At 45.3% G+C, this 12164-nt stretch overlaps 1 protein-coding gene across 3 annotated transcripts; it reads right to left on the bottom strand.

Moving 5' to 3' along the window:
* Nucleotides 1-63: 63 nt before the first annotated feature.
* On the bottom strand, nucleotides 64-12124 carry LOC148818492 (hexosaminidase D-like). Of its 3 annotated transcripts, none has more exons than XM_088936359.1 (14): nucleotides 11875-12124; nucleotides 10289-10398; nucleotides 8875-9160; nucleotides 8392-8501; nucleotides 7968-8055; nucleotides 6899-7063; nucleotides 5848-6031; nucleotides 5362-5433; nucleotides 4902-5106; nucleotides 3720-3802; nucleotides 3250-3328; nucleotides 2141-2239; nucleotides 1671-1760; nucleotides 64-1225 (listed from the first exon to the last, which is right to left on the bottom strand). In XM_088936359.1, the coding sequence occupies exons 2-14, from the start codon at nucleotides 10381-10383 to the stop codon at nucleotides 1042-1044; spliced, it is 1740 nt and encodes a 579-aa protein (XP_088792485.1). In that variant the 5' UTR covers nucleotides 10384-10398; nucleotides 11875-12124; the 3' UTR covers nucleotides 64-1041. The 3 variants fall into 3 exon arrangements, with proteins under 3 accessions (XP_088792485.1, XP_088792484.1, XP_088792486.1); XM_088936358.1 differs by having other exon boundaries at nucleotides 11880-12078; XM_088936360.1 differs by lacking the exon at nucleotides 11875-12124 and adding an exon at nucleotides 11760-11790.
* Nucleotides 12125-12164: the final 40 nt, after the last annotated feature.

Raw genomic sequence — 12164 nt, 5'->3', positions numbered from 1 at the left:
GCCCCTCTTACGGTCAAAACAGTCAAGTTACACAATGGAACAGAAAAAAAGAGACTAAAAATATTCTAAACATAAACCAGTTTATTTCACAGTTATTAATTAGAACTCAGTGATTTTCAGGCCCACAGAATAAATGCCTTTGAGTATCATGCCCCTGTTCCAGACTTTTAAACAGTTTTCTAAGTGTGCTACACAAAACATAAATTCTCATCACTATTAGGTTTTATTTTCGGTTACCAGATCCATGTTACATTTCATAATCAGAAGGAGTAGCTCTATTTTACAGTAAGAAAAAACCCTGAGCTGAAGTAAGAGAGAGAATGATAATGAGAGATTCCTTTTCTGAGGAAGCTGAGAACAGAAGAGACCCGTGCTTTCAATGTTTTTTTCCCCTAGAGAACATAATATTTACTTTTTTAACAATATCAACTTTTCTAAAAGCAAAGGAATACAGCAGTGATTGTAAACTGCAAGGAGAACAATATTCGTTGAAGTGCTCAGGAATATTGGATTGTATGCACCCCCAACCCACTGATTTCCTTGCACCAGGAGGCTGTAATACAAGGAAACAAACAGAAAATATCCAGGGTTACAGCCCCCTCTCCTCTAGTGAGCTGCTGGGGTTTATAAATCAGGTAAAAGTGCAGAGGAATGGAGCCCCCCTCAGTCCCAGAGGGTTAGTTAATTGGCCCTTCTGATCCGAGTTTAGATCTTATGACAGAGGCTCTGGTTTCAACAACAAAACTCTAGGGTTGTCTTCAATACGTACATTTTGTTCTTAATAAAAAAGAAGTGATCTTTTAAGCACTCTGTGCCCTCTGCCCCTCTCATTCTGTGTCATGAAGTGCCACTGGGGGCACGTGCACACAGGCAGGAGGGCAGAGTCTCCTTCACCGCTCTCCAGCGCCCCCTGTCCCTCTCAGATGCTGGCCAATGGAACAGGAGCACATGGTCCAGCCAGAACAGTGCGTCTCTACGGCCCGTGACCCCCACCCACCCACCACCACCACCACGTCCGGTTCCGGGAACGTCCTGCCGCCCTCAGAGGGGTTTTTGGCCGCCTCTGCTCTTGATGACCTGCTCGAAGTCAGTGGCCAGCTCCCTCAGCTTGTCCATGTGCTCGTTGACGTTCTCCTCCATCCACTCCTCCACGGTGTCGGCGAAGTAGATGGCTTCCATCTGGGTGCGGAAGTTCTGCAGGTAGTCCTCCCACTCCTCGAGCAACCTGCGCCACAAGCACAGAGCCCCCCCTGAGCCACGGGCACGTCTCCCCCACTGTACCACCCAGACCCCTCCCGAGACCACACAGCCACAGATCAGAGCTACATTTGCAAATAACAATGAGACTACAGTGCACCTGCATTAAAGAGACACTGCAACGCAGTTTTTATATTTCAGGGTTAGAAAAAGTCGGCACTGAGGGGTGAGAGAACCACTGACAATCAGGTTAAACAGCTCAACCTCAAATCACCAGACCATCAGGTCTTTCCAAATTGAAAATGTACAGGTGACATACTGTATACGACCTGCTACTGTAGATTGGGCCACTCTTGTTTCCTTGCTGTAACCCTCTTGTAAGACTGCTGAGCAGTTCTCAGGTCACAGTAATAGCTGTGCATTAGTTATCCTTGCTGCTCTAACCGGCCAGTCTTGAGACTTCCTTGACTTACTTGTTCATTTTGTCTTTGAAAAACTCCAAGTTCCGAGGATTCCCAAACTTGTACTTTCTGTGGTAGCGGGAGAACCAGCCTTTCAAGTGCCTGTTGGAGAATCAATGAGAGCATTCAATTGAAATGAATTTATTTAAAGCGTTTTAAACCGATGAGTTTAACAGCAGACTTCTGGATGTACAAAATCCATCAGAAAAACAAAATAATCTGTTATTTTACAGCAAGTTTCTTTAAAAAAAAACAAGGTTCAATGTTTGTCTGTCTTAATTCTATCCAATGCTTCAGCTCTTCAATGACAACAGGGGAAATATCCCAAGTAAAATTATTATGCTGGGATCATGACTACTGACTTCCTTACTATAAGATCTTACACAGAGGAAGTCAAGGTGCGTTTATCACTCTCATCACCAGGAGCTGAGCTCTGAGCTCCAGAGGACTGTTTTCAAACTAAAACTGAAACAGCAGCTCACTGGTTGTCAAACTGTTGGTGGATCTGGCTCCTCAGGTTCTCTCTGATGTGCAGGACCATCTGGTACACTTCATAGCCCGGGAACGCCCCACCCCCTTCGCTGCAAATAAAAAAAAACATTTTTAGTGTTTTTTTGTTATGAACCACCTGATTTCAACTCTCCATTCCTGAATTTTCAAACTGCAGCCACAGACCCTGCAACCTTACGGGCAGGATGAGGAAGTTCAGACACTTTCAGGCCACTCGTCCTTTAACAGACCACACACACCGGAGGGTACTGGAGGGTCAGTGTGTGCGAGAGGCCACAAGGGGGCGCTGTGTGTAATCCCACCCCAGCCTAGGCAGAGCTCAGCCAAATCGTGTGCCACCGCATGGGGGATCCTGGTCACAATCAGCTGGACTCGAACCCATGACACGTAGTTTACAGAGCTCAACCTCCGCTCGGACCAGTGCCATTAATGATTGTGTCACTGAGGAGCCTGGACGGTGTTCATTTTGAAGGGTACAGAGAGGACTCCGATTCTCCTTTGGGTGCGGTTTGCCTAGGACAATCATAGGCTGCCCCAGTCTTGACAAAATCAAATCAGGCTCGCGTGTGGTTTTTTTTGGTGCTGCAGCACATTCACATACAGTGATGGCAGAAAGCAGAGGTACTGCACCTGGAATTCTGGCCATCTGCCATGTCACCCAGAGCTCAGAGACAATCTGAAGTCTTGCGTGCTCTGACACCAACAGCACAAGACCTCAGGAAGAGGGGTACATGACCTCAGATGTGGATCAGTTTAATCCTCCTGCACAGGCCTCAAATGCTGTTTTCAATGTCTGTAATTCAACAAAACAGGCTCGACTGTTTGTTTGTCTTCGACGAGCGGCCTTGAGGAACTCTTATCACACGATCCGTGCAAAGACAAAACAATTTGCTGTCCAAAAAGTTCCCGTTCGTTTTTTCTACAGCTCTTCATAATCTGAGCGCACAATACCATAGACACACTGCCATGTCAGCCTCATTGGTATGGACTCCACCTTCCCACAGCAACTGGTTCTCTCTGAAGAGCTCAGGAGCAGTCTGACACACCTGGCGGCAGTAAGATGGAGCAGAAATCTCCTTACCAGAGACTCTTCTCCAGGTTGATGTTCTTGCAGCCCAGCATGTGCAGAACTTGCTTCTTCGCCTCCTCATTAAACCCACCTGGAACACACAAGGCACACAGTTGGGGGGGAGGGGGGGGGGGCAGATTAAAGGCAGATTTCAACAGCAGATGCACACATTTAACTAAAAGACAGTGTAGAAACTACCAACAGTGAGAGAAATAGTATCCAGGAGTGGTCACAGAATGGTAACAAGCCATAATGTCTTAATATTGTAATTATTAACAATTCTGAAGTGGTCTGGACTTTGTATTAAGTGCCCTTCTTAGGATCTCAAAACCCAATAAAATCTGATGGTACATATTTCAGCAGCACAGCTGGCAACCCGGCTGCATGTATTCTGCATTAGATATTTCCTCTGGTAAACACTACACAACAAATTCAGTAAACTGGCGTCACTCCCAGAATCCCCCTCTCTCCCCCAGGCTGACCGTGTGCCAGGCTCTGAAGACACACTGCCAGGGATGGGATTCCAACGGGAAAGAGCTCACACAGCACGGTGAAGTGGTCGTACCTGTAACACACAGCAAAGGCAGCTCAGCGTCTTCAAATCAGGCCAGTGTTTATCTTCTGCTTATTAAAAAAAACAGAAATTCCTCTTAAGAGGGCCTGCAGTCTCCCAAGAAATGTAATAAGTCTCACATAGGTCAGTGTTTACCATGTGGGTGTTACAGAGGACATGATCACTGCCCACAATTAATTTTCTTTTCTGATTCTAACTGGGTAACAGGACTGGAGGCCCATTAAGGCGTAAAATCACAGGAATGCAACAAGTTAGTTTTGATTTTATTGCACATCACCAATCCCTAAAGGAAAGGTTCTTCAGTAAAGTATGCACCTGTATAAATTAGTGCAAATGTGAGGCACATTGGATAAATTCATGAACAGATAAATTAATCGTGGAACAAAAAATTACATTCACCTCAACCACACTAGTACCTGAAAAGGTTGAACTTTGTACCGTTAATTTTCAAGGTCTGGCTCAAATGAGCTTGATTCCAGTCACATGCTTTTGGTTCTGGAACAATACACCATATTTGCTGGTATATAAGACACATTCTCACACCTCAAAAAGGCTTTATAATATCACCCTGCATCTCATATCCCAGAGTTATAGGGTGAGGTATGCTGAGTGTATGAATCCATAATCAGTAGTAAAGGTTACCCTGGTCAGACCACCAGGAATAAACTCTTATATTCTATTTAAAAATCATTTTTGTGTGTACAAAAGTAATAATAAAGATGAAAGATGCGTGGAGGACTTTTCTATATTTGAAGACAAGTAAAACTTTTATATTGTTTTCCATGCTGGTAGGAACATACACATAGCGTATCTTCACTTCATGAAACACTGATGTTTTCTCTTATAATGTAAGTGTGAAATGTGGTAATGACCATATACACTTTTCTTTTCCGTCACTGTAGTATTAAATATATAAAGTACTATATATTCACCAAAATATTTCTAACACTTTCTATAATCGTGGTGCGTCTTATACACTAGTAGGTATTATACACCAGCAAATACGGTATCTTGTAAGGACCTGTCAAACATGTCCAGCAAGTGTCCCACAGTCCCTGGCACCCAGCTCCACAGCCACACCCCTCCATACCGCTGCCAGCCTGTCAGCGCGATGCCCTGGAAGTGGATGGACGGGTACTTGGGCATGACAGCCATGACCTTCAGCCATGACAGGTGGTTCTTCATGTGTTGGGTCAGGGGGGTCCAGTCCTGTGCCACCCCTGATGCGCCTTTGAATGCACTGGCAAACCACACACCCTCGAACCCTGCTGCCTGGTAGTTAGAGATGAACTTTTCTGAAAAAGACGCACAGGTGTGATTCGATTGGCTTTAACTACCCTTCACACTTACATGCACGTTTTCAACATGTTAATGAAGTGCAGAGTTTACACTTTATTAAAATTGCTGTTACTGGCGAAGTCTGAAGGTTTTTTCCCCCCTGTTCTTTATAAGTGGTGGACACTCTCTGTACAGGAAGTACACTAGCAAACTGCAGGTCAGCAGTCAGTCTGCAAGGTCAGACGTCAATGCCTTACGCTTCAACTTCTTACCAATCTGGTTTATCTGCAAATCTGCACCGTAATCCCAGATCATTGGAGAGACAAAGCTGGTCAGACTGGATGCTGGGAAAACAGGAAGCTCAGAATGAATCTCTTACAATAAGAATAACAATCACATCTGTAACTCAGAGCTAACACTACACATACACAGCCCCCAGAACTTCAGAGTGTCCGGTATTTGCATTGTATTTCCTTGCTGCTGATGTGCTTGTACAGAATCGGCTGACACAGGTGTACCAGGCTTCTCCTTGAAGAAGATAAATCAGCAGATAAAGAGGAATCTACACAAACATACCCGCAGTATAAATAGCGTGAGAGAATCAGTTTCAGGTTTCACTAACGCAGCCCATCTCTCTCTCAAGTTCACCTGGTCCGTACTATTGCCCATTAAGTGCAAGCAGCAGGTCACCTCCCTGTGAAATATTCCGAAAACCTGGAGAACCCTAAGGGGAAACCAGGATCAGAGCTGCAGAGGACCTTTGAGAGTGTCCGCACTGATGTGTCTCATCATGTCGTCCCACATGAGCAGCCGGAGGCCGGGGCGTCTCTCCGTAGCGAAGTGCACGATCTCCCTCACATGGTTCAGGAACATCCTTCCCATATCCCCGTTGTTGCTGTTCAGCCAGTTTTTGGAGTCCAATCCTTGTCCCAGACCAAAGACCTGTCAAGTCCAAGACGGATTTTATAGTTCAAAAAAACTAGGTGGAAGAGCACCTGCCATCCCAAGCTGCAATGGCCAAGAGCTGATCAAGTCAGTGTTTTAAACTGACTGTTCACACTTATCCCAATTCACCACAGTAACCCCAGCCACACAGATCAGCCCAAGCCCAAGTTCAGACAGTGCTGCAACATCACGCCAGGAATCCAAACTACATTAAGTAGTGGTAGCGGTGGCACTGTGGCTCAGGATCTGCGCCTGTGACCAGATGGTTGCCGGTTCAAATCCCGCGGCCGTCAGAGGAATCCTACTCCGTTGGGCCCCTGAGCAAGGCCCTTAACCCCAACTGCTCCAGGGGCGCTGTACAATGGCTGACCCAGCGCTCTGACCCCAAGCTTCTCTCCCCGTCTGTGTGTCTCAAGGAGAGCAAGCTGGGGTATGCGAAAAGACGAATTCCTAACGCAAGAAATTGTATATGGCTAATAAAGTGATCTTATCTCTTATTAAGCCAATGCCCTAGACCAGACTGTTAGGTAATGGGAGGTGGCACTGTAAGAAAACCACCATCTTGGCTCCACACCACGCAGCCTAAGTTGAGCCAAGATGGTGGCTTTCTCACAAGGCCTCCTCTCAGTCCCTCACACAAACCCGATCCATACACTTTATATCACAGCACAACATTGAGAGGAGCCTGGAATCCACCCTCCCAGTTTTCCCATTACCTGTAATGAAGTGGTTTTTAATCAACAACGGTCTCTGTCTAATGCACATAGATTTTAACGAAAGAGAACAAGAATCGAAGCTGCAGATCACATGTACTCTACGCGTCCTGGATTATTCTCTTTGGGTTGGCCCGATCCCCTAACCCACCTCATCAGCACCGATGTGCAGCCACCGCAGCCCGGGATGCCGGTCCAGAACCTGCGACAGCATGGCCCGCACCAGCGGCTGCGAGCCAGGGGCGTGGGGGTTCAAGCTGTTGGGGAACCCTGGCACCTCCCTCAGGTTCGAGAACTTCTCGTGCTTCAGAGCAAACTGTGCAGACAAGATCAGAGACACTTCTGAAGCAGGACCACAGCTCGCTTGAACCTGGGGAGAAGCAGTTTGCATCTCCCAAATCTCTGATGGTGGCACACCAGGAACTCACTAAAATGATCAAGATGCCAAAAAATATCTCACTTATCCAGCATCACAGTATCATCACAAGCACATTGTGAGAGGTGTTGCTGGGGTCTGTTAATTTAGCCTTGAACAAAAGTTACGCTAAGATGCCATAAAGTTGACTTCAGTGACTTAACGTGACTTCCCAGTGACTTAACGCTACATAATAAAAGACAGGAACAACACCCACAAACAGGATAAAGCAGATCAATGTCTGCTGCATATCGAAGGACAGAACCTAGAGCAAGACAGAACAGGACAATATGTAATTACATATCAAAGAACGGGACAAGCACTCAGATTGTGAAACAAACTTCTTTCTGACTGTATATAAGAGCTGGGAAACCCTTGCAGTTTGTCTGTTCTGTGGGGCAGACCCAGCGCGCATTGTGTGCTTATTTAGCTCAATAAAACTAAATCTGCACAAAACTGTGTCCTGCTCCCCTGATGATGAATATCCCACAACAGTCTTCATATACACTGCATTCAATTCACTGCTATCAGATTCCTGGGTAGGAATATGGTTTTATGTTCCTGCATGTGATTTATGTGTTATTTGCATGCCTGAGCTTTAAACACAAGCTCTAGAAAATGGTTGTCCAACAGCCTAACTCTGCAGTCTGTCCCACTACTGGATTTTGACACAACTCAGGGCGTTTTCTTCACTCAATCACATGTATTTAGAGCTGCACTGGGACAGAAAGTGGGGTAGTTCAGATGCCCCGTTTTAGAGATGTGTCCTATCGCATGACTCTCTGGGTCAATGTATCTCCCTCACCTCCAGGTGTCCAAACACTTGAACCAGGGGGATGATCTCCAGCTTACTTAGCTCTGCCAGGTGCCTGATCTTCTGAATGTCCTCCACACTACAGCAATGAGAGAACAACAGGATAGTTACCCAGTGGGAACACTTGAGCTTCCTGTGACAGAAGAAGCTACACAGAGAAATATAGAAGTAAATCCATGGGCCACTCTCTCAAGGACAGCTCTCTGATTTGCAAAGCTAAAAGCATCATTTTAACATGCAGCTGATCCAAAGAGTTCTCAATGCATGGAGCAAGCTGATGGGAACCATGAGCATCATGCAACTCTAAAGCCCAGTGAAATGAATTAGAAATCGAAAGATGTTTTGCAGATAATTGAGACTGAACATGTTCTTGGCAGTGAGTTGTGTGCAGTTTCCTCTACCCAGCAGCACTCACCTGTAGGCATGGGGCGATCTGAGGATCTGAAGGTCACCCTCATACGGAAACATATCCTCATATTCCAACAAAATCCCATTGGCCCCAAGAGAAGACAGCAATGGGAACACCTGGGAGAAAACACGACAATGAGGCTATAACCAAATGTGGTTTCAAGCTCTAAGGAGCAGTCCAACGCTGACGGAACACTTGAACAAGATCTGCTCCCAGCAGGGCTGTAGGGCTGTTTGTGCATCACAGTCTCCTTCTGCTGAAATGCTTTCCTGCATTTCTTTTTTTGATGCAATGCTTGCAAAAGCTTTCCTATACAGCTACAGTTGGGAATAATAACCAGGCTTGACCATTTTACAGCTATAAAGCCATATGTGGCTCTTTGTGTTAAGTGAGTCTGAATGCAGCCACAGTACCGTAAACTCTTCATTAAGAAGACTTACTCTAACCCAAAGCATTGAGGTCACCATACACCCCTCTAGCCCTGCTCACCTGCTCCAAATATGTGAGTTTAGGAGCAGCACCTTTGAGATCAAGGTGCACAACCCTCAGTGGAGTCTGGTTAATGTCCTGCCGAGGGGTGACTTTGGCTGTTTTCGGGGAGTCCTGTGCCTCTCCTTCCTGAGACTTCTGAGGCTCCTGTGGCTGGGACGTCTGCCGACGGGCCCACACCAGAGCCTCCTTCTTCTGCGGAGTCTGCTTCTCGTTCAAGACTCCCTCTCCCCCAGTCTCTCTGTGCCCCCAGAACGCAGCAGGGCCAGGCACAGGCAGCTTAGAGCTTGAACACAAACACACAACAAGAGAGCGACAGAGCAGAGAGAGAGCTGTGGTCAGGAGATGGGCTGATTGTTGTGGCCATCTGCATCTGTATTACAATTAAGTCGCTTTAGTGAAATATTGTCTTGGCAAACTGATTGTTTTCCTTTCACATTCCAAAACACGAGGAAACCCATGCGAACACAGGAAGAACATGCAAACTCCACATACAGTACAGTAGATATCACCCCAGGAATTGAACCCAGGGCCCCAGAGCTGGGAGGCAGCAATGCTAATCACTGGCCCACTGAGCTGCCTCAGGTTACACTAGTACCCAGGAATTCCAATTGAGGCACTAAACTAAGATGAAGAAGAACAAGAAAAACAAGACCAAGAATGTTCACACAAAGCCAAAAAAAACACTTGAGCAGGCAGCACGCAGAAAGGGAAAAAACATGACTGTTCTTTTCCTGCTGCAGACCTCTTGATCCAATGGTACCATAGGGCTTTTGTTTCACGTGTAAATAGAATAGATATGATAACATGCAACTAAAATAAAATACAAAATTCATCAACAAAACACACAGCTCACACTGCTTTCTTACTTTACACAAAATCAGATGCAACCTGTAACGCCCACTGAAGCGATTACATAAAGAATGCAGACAGTGTTAGAGCCCGTTTTTGCTCTACAGATCATTCTTTATGAAAAGGACCTCTCTATGATTAACAGTACCATACCAACACTGCCCAGAAAATACCCCAGACTAGTAGTTCATGAACCACTGGACTTCGAAACTGCCACTGGCTGTAAACTTAAGATGCAAATCCTACATCTCCTGACCGACTTTTACATTAGGCTGCAGCTTTAGCACAGTACTAGTGACATTTAGCAAACTGGAACTTCTAGATTATGTTTATGGGATAAAGAAATGAGTGATGCCAATTGAAGAAGTGAAAGTTAGAACAAATGTTAAGCGCGTCACACAAACATATTGGGACTTTCTTGTTGGATGCCTGGTCATTCCCATTGGGAATGTAATATTCAAGGACAGGAGTGGACTAATACCCACAGAGCAGCTCTGCCTCCCTGCTGTTTAACACCCCACACCAGGCTGCCCTGTCTGTCTCTCAAAGGAATCACACTTACTTGGACCTCAGGAGGAACCTGATGGCAGTCAGGACCACGACAGACAGCACCACCAGTCTCAAGACTGCCGGCTTCCTCATGACGTGGGTGTTCATTTCTGAAGCTCAGTGCTAAAACAGAGACAACAAGGACAACGCATTAACAGCACGGTGCTCTATCAGAAGAGAGAGGCAAAGAAGAGATCGATTGAGCCATTCTTCCTCACTACAAAAATTGTCTAAATTCGACAGAGGAGGGATGGGCAATTCTGGTCCAGCCCAGCCTGTGTGTCTGCAGGGTTTCATTCTGACTCATCTCTTCACAAGCTCATTGTTGGCTATGGGACCAGGTGAACAGCTTCTCCCAGCTGTTTCTCAGTGCGGCTGCTTTGAATTTCAATTAGAATTAGAAAACCTGTAGGCACACTGACCCTCCAGGGCTAGGACTGTTCACCCCTGCTATGGATTTCCAAAAAGCACAGTAAATCATCACCCAGGCGCTTACCTACAGACTCTCCATCAAGCAAAGTGCTCCTAATAAGTAAATATACTTGAGTAAATATGCCTTGGTAAAGCACTGATAAGTTCTTAACAGAGACAGGCACTGGCTGCTGTTGTGCACTGAATTCTGGATGACATAAGTCCTGTACGCCCAGGACATACCGTATCGACAAGAGGAGAATTCCATAAGACCAAGTAAAGGTTTAGGCAAAACCTTGTTAAATGTTTAGCAACTTGTGAATGATAGGACTTCAGCTGTGTTGCAACATAAAAACCTCTTTGAAATTTACTCTTAATAGTCCCCGAAGGACAAAAAGTTATTTGCAGTCATTAATCGCTATCAAAGGCTTAGTGGAAAGTTAAATGAAGGCGCTCAAAATGGGCTGAAGAAATGATTTTCTCCGGCAGAATACCCAAATTACAACGGACAGTTGCGATGCAAATCTTGAGACTTTACAATAGTCTCTACAGGCAACCACTGCTCCTTGAAAAAACAGAGGGCAAAGGTTAAGCACAACCTGTAGCTACATAAATATCTGCTTTAACGTCATAAAAAATCACGGCGTGTAGAAAACTACTATAACAATGGTGTTGTGAGTTTAAGTAATATTCTGTGGTGCAGATTTAGTGTACACAAACGTTGTTTTCCAACCACCCTGTGTGCCAACAACACTCCCACTGGTAACTGCAGCGCTACAGGTACCGTGATTTGGTTTACCATTAAAATAACATTAAAATAAAACCCCGACCCTTCCTTCCTTAACCACGGTAAAACTATCCCTCCACAAATGAATAACGATGGAGGATCTGATCAAATTCACGTACCGAAATTGTTTTTTGTTTTTGTTTTACTAAACGCAGTGGAGCTTTAGAAATATATATATAATGTGCAGCACACATCGTATTCAGTAGTCGATGAACGCTGCTCGGTTGCTATTTAGCGCAGTAAGAAAACAGGCCCCTTGCAATAATAAAACAAGAGAAAAACGCACCTGCTGCATGTTAGGCTACTGTCATCTAACACACCAGGCTGATTCACTAAATTACACCTTCCTTCCTTCGCTCTGGATAATAATTGTATAGCACGAAGTTCAGCACGGTACGTACCTTACCTAAGCGATACAGGCGATCTTACCGTCACCCCTCTGCGTGCTGCGGTGAAACTTAACAAAAAAAACGATTCTAATCGCAAATGATTTTCAGAAATAAATGCACAATGTCAGGAAGTAACATACATTGTTAAAAAAAAAGCGTTTTCTCGTTTCGTTACTTCCGTATGTTTCGTTATCAGTAGTTAGGCTCAGAGTCAGTGTGATTGCTATGTCGCTGATTATACATTTCCCCACGGTGCGCTGTCACAATTGCTGACTGCGCGCAGCATTACACAGTATTAGTAA

This window comes from Atractosteus spatula, chromosome 18 (assembly GCF_055471065.1).
Source record: "Atractosteus spatula isolate fAtrSpa1 chromosome 18, fAtrSpa1.hap1, whole genome shotgun sequence".
NCBI lineage: Eukaryota > Metazoa > Chordata > Actinopteri > Semionotiformes > Lepisosteidae > Atractosteus > Atractosteus spatula.
This window is presented reverse-complemented; position numbering and strand designations above follow the sequence as displayed.

Excerpts from the sequence above, each read along its gene's own strand:
- LOC148818492 (XM_088936359.1), bottom strand. The coding sequence starts at position 10,383 with ATGAACACCCACGTCATGAGGAAGCCGGCAGTCTTGAGACTGGTGGTG. Across the intron at positions 8,502-8,874 it reads AACTCACATATTTGGAGCAG|GTGTTCCCATTGCTGTCTTC; the intron begins GTGAGCAGGGCT and ends GTTTTCTCCCAG. Across the intron at positions 3,803-4,901 it reads GCGCTGACAGGCTGGCAGCG|GTACGACCACTTCACCGTGC; the intron begins GTATGGAGGGGT and ends TGTGTGTTACAG.